Source organism: Aphis gossypii, chromosome 3 (genome assembly GCF_020184175.1).
Source record: "Aphis gossypii isolate Hap1 chromosome 3, ASM2018417v2, whole genome shotgun sequence".
Taxonomy (NCBI): domain Eukaryota; kingdom Metazoa; phylum Arthropoda; class Insecta; order Hemiptera; family Aphididae; genus Aphis; species Aphis gossypii.
This window is the reverse complement of record NC_065532.1, coordinates 19,022,769-19,044,984: the sequence shown is the minus strand read 5'-3', so window position 1 is coordinate 19,044,984 and position 22,216 is coordinate 19,022,769. Positions and strand designations below refer to the sequence as shown.

The 22,216-nt window shown below is 26.2% G+C and overlaps 4 protein-coding genes across 4 annotated transcripts; 2 read left to right on the top strand and 2 right to left on the bottom strand.

The window, feature by feature from the left end:
• Nucleotides 1-67: 67 nt before the first annotated feature.
• Nucleotides 68-4,263, bottom strand: LOC114119360 (proteasome subunit beta type-3-like). Its single transcript, XM_027980883.2, has 5 exons — nt 4,120-4,263; nt 3,337-3,453; nt 2,473-2,648; nt 334-606; nt 68-244 (listed from the first exon to the last, which is right to left on the bottom strand). The coding sequence occupies exons 1-5, from the start codon at nt 4,120-4,122 to the stop codon at nt 196-198; spliced, it is 618 nt and encodes a 205-aa protein (XP_027836684.1). The 5' UTR covers nt 4,123-4,263; the 3' UTR covers nt 68-195.
• A 1,468-nt stretch (nt 4,264-5,731) lies between these two features.
• Nucleotides 5,732-8,633, top strand: LOC114119365 (protein C1orf43 homolog). Its single transcript, XM_027980890.2, has 4 exons — nt 5,732-6,104; nt 6,537-6,723; nt 7,363-7,582; nt 8,298-8,633. Exons 1-4 carry the CDS (start codon nt 5,946-5,948, stop codon nt 8,440-8,442), a joined length of 711 nt encoding a protein of 236 aa, XP_027836691.1. The 5' UTR covers nt 5,732-5,945; the 3' UTR covers nt 8,443-8,633.
• A 1,850-nt stretch (nt 8,634-10,483) lies between these two features.
• LOC114119369 (translation initiation factor eIF-2B subunit delta) lies at nt 10,484-14,958 on the top strand. Its single transcript, XM_027980894.2, has 8 exons — nt 10,484-10,803; nt 12,630-12,740; nt 12,827-12,960; nt 13,022-13,136; nt 13,191-13,370; nt 13,958-14,085; nt 14,222-14,580; nt 14,654-14,958. Exons 1-8 carry the CDS (start codon nt 10,597-10,599, stop codon nt 14,824-14,826), a joined length of 1,407 nt encoding a protein of 468 aa, XP_027836695.1. The 5' UTR covers nt 10,484-10,596; the 3' UTR covers nt 14,827-14,958.
• A 183-nt stretch (nt 14,959-15,141) lies between these two features.
• Nucleotides 15,142-21,742, bottom strand: LOC114119373 (zinc finger protein 300-like). Its single transcript, XM_027980900.2, has 6 exons — nt 21,186-21,742; nt 20,707-20,901; nt 20,329-20,613; nt 18,610-18,785; nt 18,254-18,526; nt 15,142-17,602 (listed from the first exon to the last, which is right to left on the bottom strand). The coding sequence occupies exons 2-6, from the start codon at nt 20,848-20,850 to the stop codon at nt 17,455-17,457; spliced, it is 1,026 nt and encodes a 341-aa protein (XP_027836701.1). The 5' UTR covers nt 20,851-20,901; nt 21,186-21,742; the 3' UTR covers nt 15,142-17,454.
• Between the last annotated feature and the right edge of the window lie 474 nt (nt 21,743-22,216).

Sequence of the window (22,216 nt, the reverse complement as noted above, 5' to 3'; positions counted from 1 at the left end):
GAGTTTAAAATAGTTTCAAAATTATTCTAATATTTAATATAGGTACTCAAATTACAAAAAAAAAATATATATATTATTTTATTTTATTATAAATCTTGTTTTTATCCCATTTATAATTTTTTGTATGAATAAAACAATATTTGTATTAATCATGAAAAAATATACACAAATTATAATTGCTAGATGTTCCAACATCTAATCCATTCGCGTCTTGATATCACGCACAATTATCTTGTCTTTTTTACTGAAATACAAAAAATGATGTTATATTACTTGTTAAGATATTTGAATAAAAAATCATTATACTCTTTCAAACAAAATAATTTTACTCACATAATGTAAACTTTTGCACCCCAACCAGAAATTGCGTCACGATTGCAAGCACTAACTAAAGCTTGCGAAATAGTTTCAAATAGTTGATCCTCTTCCATATCAGGCTCCCAAAGAGCTTCACAAAGACCATATAATTGGCTTGAACTAGTACCTCCAACCACAAAGTTATCAGACTTATTTACACAACCAATTAAATCCATATCACACATATATGGTTCTAATGTCACTTCATCCAAAGCAACAATCATCGGCTCAACGAAAAATGGTGAAAATCTATAAGTACAAAACAAAATGATTAATAAAAATGTATACAGTGTAAATAATGTATAAAATATAAATTATTTGTTAAACATTATTAAAAAAGATTTAACTAAAAAAAAAATAATAATAATTATAAAAAATTAACTCTAAATTAAATAAATGTTGAAAACCTGAATAAAAACAATTTTAATAGACTTTTATATCAATTGGTGTAATTACAGGATAACAAGACACGGTAATTCCCCGGGGCGCTGAACTTGGAGGAGTCTCAACCTTCTTAAATACAATTTGTATCAACAAAAATTTTAATTTTATTTTAAAATTTATGTCATGGGAACTAAAAAAAAGTGCAAAATTTATCATATTTCATATAAGAGTATGAACTAAGCTGAATTTTTAAATTAATAACAGGAAAAAAATTAAAAATGTAGACAATGCAAAATAAATCAAAAAATTACATTTAACTTTATTTTGGTAACATAAATAGATGGGGGACCAACACTTATTTTATACTGCTCCAGGGACTCCGATTTATATTACGCCTCTGAGTCGATATGAAATGTCAAATAAGTTATTAATTATCATAAAAATAAATATTTATTTAAAATAATAATAATCTTTAATGTGGATACAAATCTATTTAATGACTGTAAAGGTTAACATATTATGCTATAACAAATTAAATTATACATTTAAAAATTTTATTTTTTGATCTAAAAAAATGTGATTTAAATATTTTAACATGATCATACTTAAAAAATCTTTATTAGTTTACCACTATTAAAACATTTATTGAAGATTAATCAATATTACCAACAATGAATTTAAATAAAAATATGAAATTTTGGACATTCCTTCTATATTATAGTGTAAATAGTGACAAAACCTGAAACTTTATAATAACTCAAATAGTTTTATTTCAAATTCCATTTAAAAGATAAATATCTTAAAAAATATATTTTACATTGTGTCTAAATTATAGAATTATTAAACCAAACAAGTGAAGCATATTCAAGGTGCGACCTCACCAATGAGAAGTAAACTGCTTTAAAGGCATCACGCTAAAAAAATGTTGGCAATTTTTTTATAAAAAACATAAATTGAAAGAAGGCTCAATTTTTATTCTCTGCAAATATGCCTTAAAAGTAAGTTATTTTATAGAAATTAACAGATTTTATAGTAGGTTGTGAATAGTCATTAGACATTGATATTAAACATAGGAATGCAATATACCTGTCTTTACTAAACATAGCATTTAAACTTTAAAGCCACCACAACAGATAAATAAATTATGATAATCACTCACACAGATGTTTCTGAGTAATAAAAAAATAAAATCATTTAACATATTAAACTATAATGAAAAAAGATATAAATATATTTTGATTAAAAATAGCTTCAGTTGAATTTGCCTACCTACATATTTATATGCAATGCTGCATTCATAATTTTATATAGTATAAAATATGAATATACAACTAAATACTTTTATATAAAGTAGAAAGAATAAACTGACAACCTAACCATTTTTTGCATCATTACATGGAGCCTAACTGTTTTCATATTGACTGACTTCACATTGCTTGATCCAACCTAACCTGGCTAGATATAATTTAACATTATCATGTAATTGGTGATAGACAAATAAGTTAAGCATAATTTTTTTTTTTTTTTTTTGGTGTAATTTAATTAATACAAATATAGTTGATACCGAATCATTTTAAAGAGACACCCCTAAAATAATATTATAATTTTAAATTATTAAGTTGTATAGGAATTAGTGTGTGCTAGCCATCTCCAAGGATTAAGGAGATCATAATAATAATATATACAAAATATAAGCTTAGAATTAATTAATCTTATTTAAATATTACATACCTGTTTTCATACAACAAATTGGAGACCATAGACGCTAATGCTTTAGGAGAAATCTTACGATTTTCTTTTAACTCGTATAACCTTTTCCTGAACATTATTTTCTCATATACAGTAAATATATCTGTAGCTAAACCAGGAAATCCCATATATGTATGAGGATTTATTTGAAATACTTTCTATAAATCAAAATAAAAACAATTAAATATAGGTGATAATTAGAACACAAAAGTTGTAGAAGTGGTATATTGTTCAATATGTTCTTAATATATAGCAGACCAAGCAAAATCTTCCAAACTTAATAAAATAGAGTATAAAAATTGAAAATGAAGTTACATATTTTGTCAATTTTAGGGAAAAAGTATATATTTCATTGATTTTCATATGCATATTAACTAAAAAAGTTTAATTGCTCTCTTTCTTAACATATATATTTTTAATGGTATTAAATATAAAACTCAATATTATTAAGTGTAGGTAATTATTGTCATTGTCAAGATTGACTATTAATTAAACAACAATTATGCAATGCACATTTATTTTAATCTCTATCATGTGAATATACTGAAATACTATCTTTATGTCGATAAATTATCAACTTATTGTAAATGGTGTATTTATTAGCAAATTTGTAGTACAAAATTAAGATTTGACATATTTTTCACCTATTTTTTCAGATAAATACGATGTCAAAATACCTACCAGTTTTCCTCTATATTTTACATTTGATTTTGTGCATATTAAATATATTTCCTAGCATATTCAATAATTTTTTTTTTTTTTTTGTGATTTTTATTAGCTCCTATAATTTCAGAACCCTAGTGATAATACACAATAATTATACATAAATAAAATAAAACAACTTACTGTGAAATCAAGAGACACTGTTTGGGCTTGTATACCGAATCGCTTATCCGTCGCAATGGCAACACAGTCTTTGCCTTTCATACCAATTAAGGCACCACCATTATAGTCCATGATACTCTATAATTAAAAAATAAGTATACAATTTACACATTTAAATAAACCAAAATTATGAATAAAAATTGTATTTTTATAAACTCATGACATGCTTATTGTCGTAAACACTAAGCTTACCTTTTTCTAAAGAATAGTTAAATAAAACAATTTATGATATAAATAATACTGACTTAAAGAATTATATACTGATTTCTTATATATTTAAAGTTATAGTTGTAGTTATAGTTAAATTTATGTGGCATTAGGATGATTTTAAAAAATATTTATAATCTGTGATAAAAGATCATAAAAAATGACTCATAATACACCAATTGAGATGAAAACTTTGGCCCAACAAAATATTTTAGAAGTATTAACCACATTTTTAATAAAATATAATTTATATTATTAAAAAAAAAATAATGTTTAAAAATGGATAGTTATTGTTATTATTTTAATTACTATCCATTAAAAAATACCTAACAATCCTAACAACTTCCGAAGTATTCAGATAATTATTATTTACTATTGCAACTTTATAATTACAATAATGAATACTTTAAATTATAACTTGCTGTTCATTGAATATTAAAATACTTTCCTAATACATACAGATATAATATAGTATTGAAACACATAATTATTAATAACAATGCAATTCGTTTAATATATGAACAATTAATACTTTACCATTTTGAAAGAAAGTTTATGAAACTGTGCACTTTAAAGTCTTAAAAATTCTTAATTCTTACAACAGTTTGAACTTTTAAAAAAATCTAAACAATAAAAAGTGCTAATTCATTATCATTTATCAGGTTATAATATTTACTTATCAAATTCAAGAACACGGTTGTTTTCTTACCCACAGACTGGTAGCGTAAATATGCTTAATGGTTTCCAAAGAGAATAAAGAAATGGACAGCTCAATAGGATGTTGCTATAATTTAAAATATTTTCTCACAATTTTGAATTTATCATTTAAAATTATTAGCGTAAGTAGGAACCATAAAGAATATTTTCAGATGGTTGCACACAAAAAATATTGTTAAATGCTAAATCCAAAGATTTATATTTGTCGTATATAAATATATAATATAATGTATAAATACTTAGTGAAGAAAATAACATTGTCATGAATTGACAATTGACCCATCACCGTCCACGATTATCAGGAAAAAAGCCCTTTACTAACAAAAACACTTAACATTCGACAATAAATTATGTTCCAATTATTAATATTATTTTAACTTAATGCATTGTAGTGCAATTATACAATCATAATATTGTCATCTTCAATAATATTTATTAAAAATTTTATTATTATTCAAATAATAATAAAACATTCGTACGATTACTTAACAATTAATATATTCCATAATTCTTAATGTTTAATTACATTTATTACTTGATACTTAATTCCTTTAAGTAAAAGCTTATAGTGGGATTAGGGAATTTATAATTAGTTTACAAATTTACAATATTAATTTCAAATTTGAGTGTAGAAGTTAAAAATTATAAAACATAATGTTCTATGATAGTATGATTGTATAAAGTCACACAATAAAATAAATAATATTTAAATAAATAAGTATTAATTCTTTAAATTCTTACATAATATAATAATAAAATGAATATAAGAAAAATTTTAATTCAATAGCATATAGTTTTCTAATAATGTGGCTTACTGTCATAAATAAATAATTATGTTATGAAAAAGAAAGATCAGCAGACAAAAGTATGACCAAATCTATAAAGTAATAAATAAAATATCAATAGAATAATTATACATAAATAGTTTTTATGTGTAGGTAGTCAAGTAATTAATCAAAATTATTTTGTAAAGATTATCAATACACTAATTTGAAGAATGGGTAAAATCATCTTATAATTTCTCACAATATTCTATATTTCTATGGAATGTACTATCAAGTATATTTTTAAGTCATCGGAGAAAAAGAATATTTACAGAAACGAAATACCTACTCTGTAAATGTAATGAACATCATAAATAATAAGGGAGATATATTATTATATTATATATCATTGTATATATTATCAGGATGCTAAAATATGAAGACATTTCAACATTTGATCCAAAATGTTGAGTTATTAGTCATTAGATCCTACCTATTAAAAAAGAGTTAAAAAAAAACTCCAAAATAAGAACACCACTATATACATATAATATACATTTATACATAAATCCGCCCCTGTGTACAATTATTGAATTATACTGGTAATCATGTTTTTACTATCAGAAGTGATAAAAAATTGTAAGATATATTATCACAGAAAAAATTTTACGGAAATAATTTCCTTATCCTTCAGGCTTCAGTCTTCTCAGGCATTTTATTCCTAATGTTACAAAATTCAATTATACAAATGACAACTTTCAATTACAAGTTAAAAAGTTAACAAATTACTTAAAAATGTACATAGATCAACACGACTTTGAGACGTACTTGGGTTAATATTAATGTTTTCCGCGTAATTTTATTCTTTTAAACAAGTGGGCAATGGCTCAACAGCTCTCTGGCGTCACTGTGGTGATATTTATAGCTGGTGGTATATTGACATTTATATTGCTGTTTATATTTGCCAAAAGGCAGATCATGAGATTCGCTTTGCGATCGAGGAGAGGTCCGCATGTGCCGATTGGACACGATGGGAAAAAAGTAAAGATTAAAATTCTACAATCTTTCTATGCATAATAGTTTTAAAAACTATACTACTCAATTATATTTTATCCAAAATATTAATCCTAAATAATTCACCATAACTTACTTTGTGTTACTTTGCTATTGTTGTTTTTTTTTTTAATTGATATGCAATCAGATATAAAATTTGATTGGTATATACACAATATACGAATAATATACTGAAAATATTACTTATAAAATTATATGCTTAGTAAAAATGTTCGATATTAAATCATAGAATCCGTTTTTTATTAAAATTGAAATATGTAATGTAGAACTCTACACCATATCATTTAATAATTTAAAATAAAAATAGTGATGATAAATTAATAGCATAATGCCTATAGTAATAATTGCATATTAAAATTATTCTTAAAGTAACATACTAAAATATTTATTTTTTGTTAGACACTAAAAAGAGAAATTGAACGAAGAATTGAAGTGGTTCCAAAAATTGCTTTTGAACCAAAATTATTGACAGTAGATCAAGACGATGACCGTTCAAAGTATATATTACCACCAACTGAATCCAATGACAAACCATTGCTCTCACACCATTACCGTATGAAAGCAGTTGATGATGTCAAAAAGTTAGGTAGTATAATATGGAAATAAAACTAGTTACATAATTGATAAATAGTAGGTATACTGTGTATGACTTGGATCTAATTAAATCTAATACAAAATAAGATTTATTAGAAATATGATAGGATCTGTATAGATGCGGTCTAGACATTTTTAATATTTATTTAATTCCAAGATTTGATAAAATTATATGAACCTAATCAAGACCGGATTGGTCTGGCGAGTTACTGAGTAAAACTCAGTGGACTGTTCAAAATATGGGCCGGTTTTGAGTGTTTGGTTGTATTTTTTTTCTTTTTTTGTGATAAAGTAAGACAAGCATTTGTAGAAAATATAATTGATTTGAGTTATTTAAACCGTACAGTAGCTGTAGATGTAATCTAACATTAAAAATTCTTAAACTCGATAGACTGATATCTTTTCAATCCATGTTGAACCTAATTAAATTTTTATTGGTTGATTGATAAATTTAGCATTTTTATTTACTATGAATTTAAAAAACATAGACACTAATAAAAAAAAAAAACCAATTATAATACACATAGTTTATTAATTAAAGTATCGATTCAGTTATTTTGAATCAATTCATAGTCAATGCAATATGATATTAATAAATATTTCGTAAAATTAAAACAGTATATACTTTTAGAACGTGAAATCACCAAACAAGATAAAACATTGACTCGTCATCCAAGTGAAAACATTCGTTCATTTTTACTAAATACATTAGCAGTACTTTTGGATGGCAGTGGACAGCACATTGTTCATCAATTCTGTGATCTCTATGAACACGCTCGTTATGATCCAAATGAATTTTTGGAAGAAGAATACCAATCATTCATAAGACTAATGAAAAAATTAATAGATATGTGAGTAACTCAGTGATAAATTTATTTTTAATACATTTTAAAATAAAAACTATTACTCTAAAATTCAAGTATAGAATATTCACTCAGTCATTATATAGTAAAGATATATGTATTATATACCTTATATATACATTAAGGCGACCGGTGCCAATGCGATTTTATACATAAAAATACACTCTATGGGAATAGGGATCCTGTTCTGTAGAATCAACTAAGCTTGATCATTTTTTTTTTTAACTAATAGAGGGTAAATTCTACAGGCTGCATCAATCTCAGTTTCTCAATATTTTAATCTCAAATTTTGTAATCTGTCTTCAAAAATAATATAATTTTAAGCAATTTCGTATAAATTATATTTTTACTATTATTTTGAATAAAATAAAAATCGGAGTTCGATGCAGCCTGTAGGAAGTCTTCTTCTTTCAAATAAAAATATAGTTACCAAAATCCAACAATTCTACAAGGCCTGAGAATTATTCCCGTGAAGTCATTTTTTTTTTTGATATAAACCTTCCTTAAATAGATATCGGGTAGTAAATTAGTAGAAAAGTATTATAATTGAGGTAGTAACTAAAATACAATATTTTATTTTCAAATTTTATAGAATTGCGGAAAATTTTAAAATCTGACACTGGGCTCTTTTAACATGTATTTTAATGGTTAACTCAATGTTTATATGTATAATATATAATATTTATTTTTTAAATTATTACAGTGCCAAATTATTGAAATCATATTCTGGTGAAAGTCGAAAAAATAGTCCCAATAAAACTCCAACTCGTAATAATAATATGCGAACTGGTACAAATGATAGTCTTAGAACAAAAGACAGAGATTCAAATCGTTTAAAAGTTGTATGAAAAGTAATTTTATTATAAATTAATTAGAGTTAAATTATTTTTTATTGTACTCAGTTAACATTAATAAAAAACAGATAAGTTTCTAAATATTATGGTGATTATAGTTTGTATAAATACCTATGTAATATGTATTTAAATGTAAATATATTTTTATTTTTACTGAAAAATATAAGTAATTGAATGTTAGACAATATTATTCTATTATGTACAATTAGAAGCCTTTCTGAACCTCTGTAGAGGAAATTATTGTTTTGAAAGAAATAAAACTATAGTAGAAAGCGTTTATAATGATAACGGCTGAAAGTAATAATATTGAGTGTAATGACCTTAGATTGAAAGTCCCTGCAAAACTCTTATATAGAATATACCTACTAATTTGGTTCGATTATTATGACGTCTGTTTAATGATTATACAGATGTTATGACTGTTATTTTTGGTTATATTGGAAAAATTTAGTCCAAAAACAAATTTTAAAGATCTAAAAAAAAATAGTGTAATTTTTATACAATTCAATCTAAAAATAACAGATTTTTTAACACAATGTAAATTATTTTATTCTAAAATAATAATTTAAACGTTTTTATCTTTACTTTTTTTTCTATATGTATTCAAGTTACAATTTTTTTTTTTTCATCATTTTGGTTATAATGACAAATGATTAATATGACCTATTTTCCTAGGTCCCTTGAACGTCATTATAAAAAATTTCTACTATATTATACATTGTTAAACAATAATCATCAGTCATTATTTTTATTTGATTAGTTTTGATAATATTTTTAATTTTAAAATTTTTTTCTATAAATCTCAAAAAAAAAAAAATGTTTGGCCAAAAAGCTTGAGAATTTAATACAGAACTCTGACATAATAATATTAGTAGTATATTTTTTAAAAAGCAGTCTAAGTATATATGTTGAACAAAATTCATCGAAATCAAAGTAATTTGCAAATAACTTGTATTTAAACAATTTTAAAATGTTATTTTTATAGCTAAGGACTGAAAATTTAATTAAAGGTGAAATATTAGTAGTTCATAATATAACCAATAATTCTTAAAAATACCTGCATGTATATTGTATATAAACACAACTTTTGTTTATGGACATTTTAAGTTCATATTTGGACAAAATTAGATATTTAAATGAAAAATTATCATTTTAGTAATTTTGTTGTAAAATTAAAAATATTATTCACAAGTACTTGAAACTTTTATGAAACTTTTATAGTTGTTGTACTGATATATTTTAAATACAAAGTGGCAGTTTTTAAAATATTTAGATTAATTTTAAGCTAATTGCCTATTTTCATCATAAACCTATTTACACTGTTCCACGCCATACAATAAATATAGATTATTAAAGTAATAAAATATTAATCTCTACAAGTCTGTCTGTGTTCAGAATTATTATGAATTAAAATTTAGCAAATCACCACATCAGTACATATTATATTGGACATTGGTGTACTTAGGTTATACCATTGTCTATAGCACAAAAACGTTGGTATTCAATACTTCAAAATAATTAACACCTATTATAACTGTACCTGCACACTTGCTACCTAGGCACATTACAACTGTTATCTACTCTCTGAAACTTTTTCCATTTTTATAGTCCTTTTACAAAAGATATCAACATTTTACGATAATTCATTATGAACGACAATAAATAAATTTTAAATTCTATTAATTCTATAGGTACGTCTTTCTCTAAGTACTATAAGTAGGTACTAATATTATTACCTAATTAATATTTTGGTAGTTACTAGTTACTACATAAGTCACAAAGGTACTATTCACAAGAATAAAAAAAAAATTACTAAGAAAATTATTGCAAAATAATGGTGAATACCTAAAACTAATACCTAGAACCGCTACTTGCTAAAACACAGAATAAATAAAATTTAATTTCTACTTAAAAACTTAAAAATAGGTAGCACATAAAAAATCCACTTCCAAGGAAATTTATAGTAAGGTACATACATTCTCCTTGAAACACGCCACAGGCGCTATCACATTAATTTAAGATATTAGATAATAATATCTTTCGACTTTTTATTTTTTCAAACAATTCTAACAATTCAACTTAAACACTTTCCGAGTTGTAAGTTTCAACTTACATGTACAAAACAAAATTATATTGGTTATAAATGTTATGATGGATAAACCTCCAATTGAAGAGAAGACTAGGGAAGAGGTGGAGGCCGAGCGTAAAGCTAAGCGAGCGGCTAAACAGGAAAGGAAAAAGGCAGCGTTGGAAAAACAAAAACTCGATGGCCTAGAGAATCAAAAAAAGTCCAAAGAATCGTCTACAGAATCTACTCTCCCTATTGATTCCGTGAAAGTATCCAAGCCAAAACCAGTGAGTAAAAGTCAAAGAAAAAAGTAAATCATACTTGACGACTTATCTTTAGTGATTTATTTCTAGTTGTCTTCAAGGCTCAATGTAATTAATCTACTTACAAATCAGTATAAGTAGATTAATTTTAATTTAAATTATGTGTATTACAAATGTTATTTTCCCCAACCATTCAATTCAAATTGAAAAAAAAATGGATAGGTTATTATACATATTATTGAGAAAATGTATGCCCTTTTGGGACTGAACAATTGCTATAGGTAGCTATATAAATAATGAGATCAAATGATTAAAAGAATTTAATTGTGCGATTTCTATGAGTTTATTTATGGTTATATTCATTAACTTATATATATCGCATTGCTTTAAAACTTAGAGATTATAATAAATGTGCATTAAAAAAAAAAAATTATAATACTAAATTTTACATTGAATGTAATGTTTTCACCTTTTAATATTTTGTCATTATTTTATGAAATAAATATTACACTTTAGATGATATACCAATTCACCTTAATATTATATTCATATAGAAGACAATTAAAATAAAATATTTTTTTGACTATTCAGTAATCACATATTTATTTTTATTTGTACAATCTGTATAAAATATATTTACAATAAGCACAATAGATGGAATGATATATTATAATAAGTCATGGTTGGCTTGAGTGAAGAAGCTATTCAGTAATAGCACTTCATGGTGTGAATGGTGGGTAGTTAGTCGACTAGCCGGTTAGTTGACTAGTAGGTCACGGCACTAGTTGCGCTTTAAAAATAAAATATAACAATATTATAATGAGTACTTACATAAATTGAATAATAGTTGAATAATTTAATCTTAATAAATTTATTAGTAATGATGTGAAGTGTGGAATCTTTATTTCCTAAATAAATTCTATAAATTAAATTAAATAATAATATGTTAATCTTAAATAATATGTTGTTAAAAATTTTTTATTTTGAAATTTAAAAATGAAAATATACCTAGTAAATATTAAATCAAATTGCTTGGATATCAAAGAAGATAAATTAATATAAAGTGGATATCACACAATTTTTATGTTTTCTAATATAAATTTTCAAAAATAAGTTTTTATTTATTTTTATATTACAATAACAAAGTACATTCTTGTTTTAATACTTTGTGAATGTAATAATAAGTTGTTTTAATGTTTAACCCTAGTTTACACGCATTAAAAATATTCACGAGATTCTACACACACGATCTTCTTAAGTGTGTGTTAAAACATATCAATTAAAATTGAATGAATTGAAATAATCATTATTTTATTGCTCTTAAATAATTAAAAAATTTCAAATGCTTTTATTGATACTTAATATAAACAAATTAAACTTTCATATAAATGTTTTATTACACATAAGGTTATATCACAGTATACCAAGCACACAGTCTTTTAGACAGTTTTTTCAATAGATAATGAACTTTGAACCCTTTTTTAGTTCAGACATTAAACTGTATTCAATTGGGAGTTGTATCTAACTTAAGTTTATCATCTACTTAGTAGGTACCTAGGTTGGGTTAGATTAATATTTCATATTTTTGAAGCAATGAACAAAATTCTAAAAGCCTGGTCTTTTTGACCGTGATGCGTGTGCTTTGGTGTTAACTATTCGAAAAATTAAAACATAAAATAATGACATAATACATTTGCTTTCTAAATTTAAATATTTGCTACATCATTATGTAGAATGAAAATTATTAAAAAAAATATCTTGATTGAAAAAATTATTTACTTTTTTTATCTAATTGAATATTTTGTGTAAAACTCAGATAATCAATAAATTCATATATACATTTATTTCAGGATGTTTCCAAGACAGCACAAAAAAAACAGCCAACACAAAAAATTGAAACAACTAAAAAAGTGATAAACGTTAAAAGTAACAAAAACAAAGAAAATATTGTTGTTAAAAATGTGAGTTTATAAAATAATGTTATAGGTATTTATAAATAATATCTGACTTATAAGTTAAAATAATTATTCATTCATTCTTTCCTCAGGTAGAAGAAATAAAACCTACAGCAAAATCAGTCAATTTAGTAAAGAAATCTACAGGGCCAGTTACACACAAAGTTAAACTTTTTAATCATCTTTATATTGACTCAATATCTTTGTTGACAGAAAATAAACTAAAGTAAACTATAATAATCTAAAATATTTATTTAATAGTTTACCTAATATTTATATTTATCTAGAATAAATTCTGGTAAAGTACATCCATCTTTTATAAAACTTGGAGTACAAATGCGAACTTCTGTTGTAGCAGGATCAAATGCTAGATGTCTTGCCTTCTTATATGCACTCAAACAAGTATGTAAAATGCAGAAAATCAAATTTTTTTCATTGCTCAAATTCTTTTTGTAGACTATTTCAGATTTTGTAACACCAGAACACAAAAGTTTTGCACGGTCTTTCGAAGAACATCTCGGGCCAGCCATCGATCATTTAATGGCATGTCGACCGTTTTCAGTATCCATGAATAATGCACACAAATCTATCATGTGGCATGTAAAGAGACTGCCACACAATATTTCTGATGGTCATGTGCGTAAATTTCTAATTCTGTAACTATACTCTACTCGTGTTTAGACTTACCATTCGTCCTAGGTTTGACCAGGACAGTCCCTGTGTCCCGGCTTGTCATTAATTTTATCCCCGTTAATGACAGCTGAGCAAAAATAACTTTATTATTGTATTATTTAATAACAAAATACGGAATAATATTTTACATAATATTAACAGAAAAGTATCAATATTAGCTATAAATAATAAATGTAGTTTATGTAAAAAAAAATGTATTGATTTATTAATTTAAAATCAAATAACGGATATTTATTATTTCCATATAATTATACCAACTACACTAAAAAAAAAAAAGGTTGTTTAATAATATGATGTCCTGGTTTAGAGATTTTAAAATCTGGCAATCCTACTCATATTAAGCATTCATTCCCTGACTACAGCAAATTTTCATCAGGTGGTCAGGTGATATTGTCTGCTGTGTAGTTAAGTCATGTCCATGTGCACCCGTGACTATCAAATTGTTTTTTTTACTTTAAGAGTATAATATAAATTATAGATGGTAATTTATTATAACTATTTATCGACATTTTTTTATTCTTATTGTGCAGGCTAAAGAAGCATTAGAAACTGTCATAAATAATTACATCTACGTCCAAATACATATGGCTGGTAAAGCAATTTGTATTGCAGCTCAAAATAAAATTGCAAACGGAGATGTTATACTTACCTATGGATAGTAAGTATATATTAAAGTATAAAATAATTATGTAATTAATTTTAACTATTTTTTTTTAAGCTATATTTTAAATATTTATTTACAATTACTTGCTGCAAAATTTAAATAAAACACCAATTTTTTGATTACTTTTTAGTTCTTCCTTAATTGAACGAATACTAACAAATGCCCACTCTAATAACAAACAATTCAGTGTGATTGTGGTTGACTCGGCACCATGGTATGAAGGTCGTCAACTTCTTCATCGTCTCGTACGTAACAACATTAAATGCACATATGTACTTCTCTCAGCAACCAGTTTTATCATGACTAGAGCAACCAAAGTGCTACTTGGTGCACATGCATTGTTGGCCAATGGTTATGTTATGGGTCGAGCAGGCAGTTCACAGATAGCTTTAGTAGCTAAACATTTCAATGTACCTGTATTGGTATGCTGTGAAACATACAAATTTACAGAACGCGTGCAAACCGACTCAATAGTTTTTAATGAACTAGGTATGCTCTTTAGACATGGGATAAAATATTACATTTAACTCAATAATCAATTATTCTAATAAAATTATTTTAGGTGATGAAAATGATGTCATGCCCAAAGAACAATGGTTGAACAATCGTTATTTAACTCCATTGGGTCTTAGGTACGACGTAACCACTTCAGATCTTATAACAGCCGTGGTCACAGAAATCGCTATATTACCATGTACCAGTGTTCCAGTAGTTTTGAGGGTTCGACCAAACTAATGCAGAATGTGTAATAATTAAAAGTCTGACATTCATCATATGAACAGCAGTAAAAATAAATAAAAATATTTTTTTTTTCAATTTTATATTGATTTTTAATAAGATAATATAATTTGTTTTCTGTTGTACAATGTTCCGAGTGTAAACATTTTTTTTCTGACATCTTGAGTGTCAATCAAGAGTTTACTGCCGCCCACCCATACACTATTTAACTTAAAATATATAAAAAGCTAAATTGTGTTGTAAATTAACAGTAAACAAACGTTGGGTAACAATGTTTGTGATGGAACAATCTAATAATAATAATTCAATGTATACGAGTCACATAATAGTATATAATAATTAAAAAAAAAGGGTAATTTTTACAAAAGTAAGAAATATTAGATTCGATTCTTAAACTAAAAATTATTGTATAATACAAGTTATTAAAACATAATTTAAATATTTGTTCATAATGTAGGCATATTAATTTGTTGTCTTATTCACTACACACCGGCTCATTGGCAGCGGTATTACAAAAAAAAAAAAAAAAATATTATAATTACACTCCATCAATGTGCCAAAAATATGCTCTAGACTTATTTATATTTTTTTTTATAGATTTTAGTACGCTGTATGCGAACTTAAAAAGACTTGACTCAACTTAGTCAAAAACTGTTTTATACACACATCCTTTGAAATCAAAATCAATAAATCAACTCTGAGGAACTAAGATAACCCGGTACTATGTACTTGTCAAACATTTCGTACGAAAAATATTTATTATACAGAACAAAATTCACATTCTTAATTACGATGTTAATAAAAATCCAGACAAATAGGACTAATTAAAAATTATGATATGAAAAACAACGAAAATATATTTATAATAATTTTAGGTTAAGTTATTTTTTTTTTTTTTTTTTACTTTATACACATACACCTGACATGATTTATACAGAACTTAAACATTAACTTAATGAAATAATATAACACATTTCGACAGTTTCTGGTTAATAAATTAAGTTGTCACCCTAAAATATCATACATCAAGATTAGAGAAAAAAAACCTTAAAAGAATAAACATTATATTATTAATTTAGGGTTAGTAAATCTTTAACAACAATTTGCTGCAAATGTACAAATATCGGAAAACTCTTTCTCGCCTTATTCCTCTGGCAATTAATTCACAAATAATATAATAATAAGTTATGAAAGAGTAAAACAGTTCTAGTCTGTAACTCTAGGTCTATATATAATAATAATATATTTGTATAAATATAATGATTTATACATATTATGTATAAAAAAAATCGCACACAAGCCTATTTGTCATTTAATGTATACATTTAAACAGTAAAATAATAGTAAATATTGCATAAAATTTACAAAGCCATTTATATGAAACGGTTATAACCGCTTTGTGCATGCTTAAAACGCACTCATACTTTATTTTATATAATAACTACACAATGTTTACAAAACTATTATACACAATTCCTACATTCTTGACGTATCATTACCGATAAATTTATACTTGGATACTACTAACATTTAAAAAATAATAATTATCTTTAAAAGAATTAATTTTATCAGGAACCTAGAAAACATTTATACTTAAAATAAAATTATAAATAATCCTTTTTTTTTTTAATTAATTATTTGTGTTCTTTACTAATTCTTACATGAAATTACTAGGAAAATAAAACTTTAAATATATAAAAATATACCTAATCTGAGTTGAGTTTGTTCAAAGTAAATAGTAATTATAAATTATAATTATTGATCTAGGCCACTAATTCTGTGCGAAATGAGTAACTTTCTCATAATTAATCCAACAAAATAAATATAAAAATATAATAAAAAAAAAAAGAAAAAGAAACTTGGTTAAAAATTATTACAATTAAGTATAAATTAGTTTGATGGTTAAAATTTTTAAATGTTTTCTTATTATGAATAGTTATGGTAAAATTTTGTACAGAAAATGCCTTTTATAAGGCAACGGCAAGAACAGATAGGAATATAGTGTTTTTGTAATAAACCGACCCAGTATCATAAAATTAAATGAAATTTCGCCACAAAAAAAACTTTGGGATTACAAAAAAATGAATAATAATAAAATATAATATATATATACATACATATATATATATATAAATTGACAATATTCAACCTTTTCATAAATCAATGCCTACATTATTTTAAGACTAGGCACAAACATTTGATAAAAATGACATCATCATTTTGGATAAAATGTTTTACACATATATATAATGTATTATTAAAGTCAATTATTTTTATTCAAACAAAATTCCATTTTTAGTTTATTTTTTTGGAATTTTAATATAAATTGAATAATTACTAGATATTTCAAGTATGAGCAACTATATATGCCATCTTGAAAAAACAATTATCAAATTATAATTAAATATGTGAAAACCATACAATACATACACAAACAATTTTAGATTTCATTAAATAAACTTGTTGGGTCAAATACATAAAATAATGATGATGTCACTTATAACTATCAAGTTTGATAAAGATGTTTCATGGTAAACCTAATTTATACTACCTAATAAAACAAGACTATTAACACTTTTTAACTCCTTAGAAGTACCTACTTAATTAAACATAGAAGAAATAGGTTTAGGCTCGTGTGTTTTGTGGTGGCCCCAACATCATGGGTGTTAGGTGGGTTAATGGTGGTGGACCATCTGCATTATGCGGTGGAGGCCCCAAGAAGCGAGGACCATTCTTGGTAGTTGGCAATATGCTGATTTCACGAGGATCAAATCTAAAAACGTTTTAAACTATTATACAATATTTATTAATGAACATAACAATAAAAGCTTATTACTCTATCATTTTTTGAAAACAATTTAATAGTCAATATATTTTTTATTACTTATTTGTAATAATAATTAGCTAATGTAAAATTTAGTTTTTATAATTGCATTTTAACAATTGTAATACAAAACAGCTATTTAGTTTAAATCTATTTTAGTATACTGTTGATAATATTGAGCCCAAATTATTTATTTATAATAGGTAATATTAACTTTATTATATTAATGTAATATTTTACAAAATGTAACAAAAATAATATTTTAATCTTAAATCTAGTAAATTTTAAATTTGCCAACTCTATCTTTTTATTTTATACATTTATCAACTTTAACTTATACATTTAAAAAAAAATTCTATGATATTCAAATAAATATTTTTTTAATATAATATATTCAAATAAAAATAATACTTTATGTAGTTATTGTTTTTATAATTTATGTTTAGCTTATTGTATTTAATAATATTTAATATCTAATTTAAAATAGTTATGAAAATATTTTATCAAATTAATATTTTTATTTAGGTTTATCTATTAAACAAATGAGTATTCTTAGCTTTTGTTCCAATAACTTTATATAGTTATAAATTATCATAATACCTTATGCTAGAATAGTTGGTGTCTGATTGCATGTAGGAACTGTGTACTGGCTCGTGGTCAGTCGCTGCTGCTGCTGCAGCAACATTGAATCGGTGGACTTTATTGATGTGTCTGACTAAAAAGCATCCTTTCACAAAGGCTTTACCACAAAATTGACAACAATGTGCTGGTCCCAAGTCATGAGATCTAAGGTGTGTTACAAATTGGATCTTAGAGTTAAATGATAGCTGACATTGTTCGCATACAAACGGTTTTTCTGTCATATGACTCCATCTAATTACATAATATACAAATTATAAATACATTGATACTTAAAAAAGAAAATAAGAAACTCAAAATAATAATAAAAAACATACTTATGAGAAATGACATAGCTTTTAACTGCAAATGTTTTCTTGCAGATATCACACGAATAAGGACGCTCACCAGTGTGCACTCTTTTATGAATGTTTAGGCTACTCTTTTGAGAAAACTTCTTTAGGCACAAATTACATTGATAAGGCCGTTCACCGGTGTGAGTTCTCATATGAACCTGAAAAGTAATAATTGGTAGTAAAGATAAGTAAATACTTACATCAATGTATTATTAATAAACAAATCTTAACATAAAAAATATTTAAAATATTATGGTATTATGCACTTAGAAAAATTAATATTTTATTTTAGTGTGTTCTAAAATGAATCATAAAATATATTAGTTATACTGAGATTTAACATATATTAAGTGAAATTTTTAAGATAACCTAACAAAATAATTTTATAGCACAAAGGTACATACTAATGTACATCATACCAAATTTTTGTTTATCAAAACCCATTTTTCGTTGTTAGCTTTAATATTGGAGTTAAATTTATTTATTTTCAAACCTAAAACAAAGAATATTATTTGGGGAATCACGAAGGCTTTTAATGATGTTTTCATTTTAAAATTAAAAATTTTATGAAAGCTTATGTAATGCACTAATGTCCTAGATAATATTCTTACCTTAAGTTCTTTAAGTTTGATATTAGGTTAATTGACTTCAATACAAAAACAAACAACATAAAATGAGTACTGCTAACAGCAAATTTACTATGATGTACAGTCGTAAGATAGAGACAATACATGCAGGTATGACGTCTTCATATTATGAAATATGATAGCATTTAAGTGTACTATCTATCGCTGGTTTTTTTAGATTAAGCAATATACTATTATTTATTAACCACATCACTGTAGGACATTTTTTAATATATATATATACACATTAATCACTATTACTATTCTAGTCAATTTTCTTCATTTGGCAACTACATTATTATTAAAATATGCACCACATTCAACATTAATAATAATTTTTTTATTTAAAAATGTTAGTGATGAATGGTAATAAAAATATTGTTATTACAAATAACCCACACTACCTTATATTGTTAAGTCAAATAAAAAAAAACATATTTATAAAGGTGCCTAAAAACATGTACTAAAATAATCATTAATCCATAAAAAATCAAATACTGAGGGTACCAATAGTGTACTAAAACTACATACTAAATATATTACTCTCTAATAATGCAAGACACAAAAATCCAAAAAATTTTAGTTTTATTTGAGATTTAAAGGTAAAGTCTATAAGAGGCCAGTCATGTAATATGGATTAGAATGCTGGGTTGTAGGCAATAAAACAGAACAAAAGGTGATCATAGCAGAGGTGATAATTCTATGGCAGATAAGTGAATAAAATTTATTAGACAGAGTGTAGGAATAGCACAAATCGTAGAAAAATAAATTAATAAGTTGAGATAGTTAGGTCATGTTCTGAGAGATGACGTATATACAATGAGAGTAGCTATTGAAATTAATGTAGAAAGAGAAAGATATGATCAAAAAAGAGATGGATGGATAAAATAGAGATTGACACAAGAATAGCTGGTGTAAGTAAAAAAGAGGGGGACAAAATTCAAAGATGTGTAGAAAAAGGGTGACCGACTCCATATAGTTGGGAGTGAAGGGCAGAGAAAAATATTAACTGTCAAATTGAACAATGAAAATCAATTAAGTCTCTTTATGAATATATGTATACCAATGAACTTACTTCTAAATATGGTTTACGGCAAAAACAGGCTTCACATTGGGTACAACGGTAAGGTTTATTGTTTGAATGTGATTTTAGATGTACATAATATGATGAAGTTGATGCTAAAACACGTCCACATATGCGACAAGCTTGAGGTTTAGATCGAGATACCGATGTGGATGAGGGTACTGGAGTACTGGAACTATGTTGCTCATCGCCATTGACTACAATGGACAAGGGTGGACTACCACAACTGCTGTTTTGGTCGCTGATCACATTGTCAGCAACTAAACAAGGCCTTATCTGAAATCAGGAAAAGATGTAGGACCATTAGGACAGTTCCGTTAACATTCTTCGGGCGAGTGACTTATGTTTGCCCGCAATTCTTGCACCCACCTCGGAATCGACTTTGATGTTCTGCTTGTGCAGTCCAAGCTGTTGCATATACTTAACAGCGGCATCATGTTTACCCAGGTACTGTGGCTGTTGCTGCTGCAGTTCGTATTCGGTGGCCGAGAAATGCTGTTGCGTTTGCTGCATAATATCGTATGTAGTGCGCCGTCTAGCTCATCGACATGGTCAATCAACGTCCTAAACGGGGGCAGAAAAAAAAACGAAAACCGATAATGGCACGATTCATTAATATAATCGGTAACCCAAGTATAATTATTGTTAATATTATTATTATTATATTATAATAGAAACGGACGCCAATAAAAATAGATCGAACGGCACCGCACGGGACCTATGCTAAAACGCCGTATCAGCGATATGGTCACGGCGTTCGAAAGTCGACGTCCGTCGAATGTCGAACCACCGCCATCGACGATGGCAACGACAAGCGATAATACAATACGAAAACGTGCGGCACTCACCTGCTATGGTTGTCGTATACTGTTTATATACGTTAACAGCACAGTCGGTTCGGTGGAAGCCCGTTAGATTGTAGGAATTAATCAACTACGCGCATTCTCTAAACGATTATTATAATATTATTAGTTAAATAGTATTTAATTGTAATATCGGAGTAATTATTGTAACGACCAACAACAACAATAATAATAATAATAGTAATAATAATAATAATAATAATAATAAATCAAAATAACACGCGTAACAGACTTAATCGCGGTCTGCCGTCATAAAAAAATATTTATACCGTGATATACACGCATATACATATCATACATATGTAATAATAATATAATATAATATGTATATATACGCACGCATATGTGTATATATATCGCACTCGGAACGTTAACGTGATACGGGGTGTACAGGTATAAACATTATCGTAATAATATATGTTATAAACGTGAATATATGTGTACGGTGTGTACGTATAGGTAACTGAAGAAGAAAGGAATGCGGCGGCGGCGGCGGCGGTGGTGGCGGCGGCGGCGGCGGCGGTATGGTACCTATGTAGTTTCCGATGGTTTCCGAACGGGGAAAACGAGAAGAAAAAAAAGTGTATAATGTATAAATGTAGAAAGAGAAAGAGGAGAGAGAAAAAAAAGAAGCCAATCGGCGGCGCTGCCGGCGGTGCGGCACCGGGTCCTCGCCGAAAGCGTCTCCAAATAGCGTCCGGGGAGCGTGGGGGACGTCGTACACGTCTTGTCTATGGACGTTGTTTCTGTCTTCCAACATTATTCGACCGATGGACAATGATCATTACGATATTATTATTATTTATAAATAATTATTATTGTTCGTTTAATTATCACGATTTACGTCGTCGTTATTTTTACAATATTTATAATTATTATAAATATGTCCGGTGATAATAATCGTATATTTATATAATTAATATTTGTCATTTTCCCCAGCGCATAGTAGGAAGACCGATTCGTATATTATAATAGCACCACGGAAATAATTCCGTCGGGAAATACGCTTTTCGAAA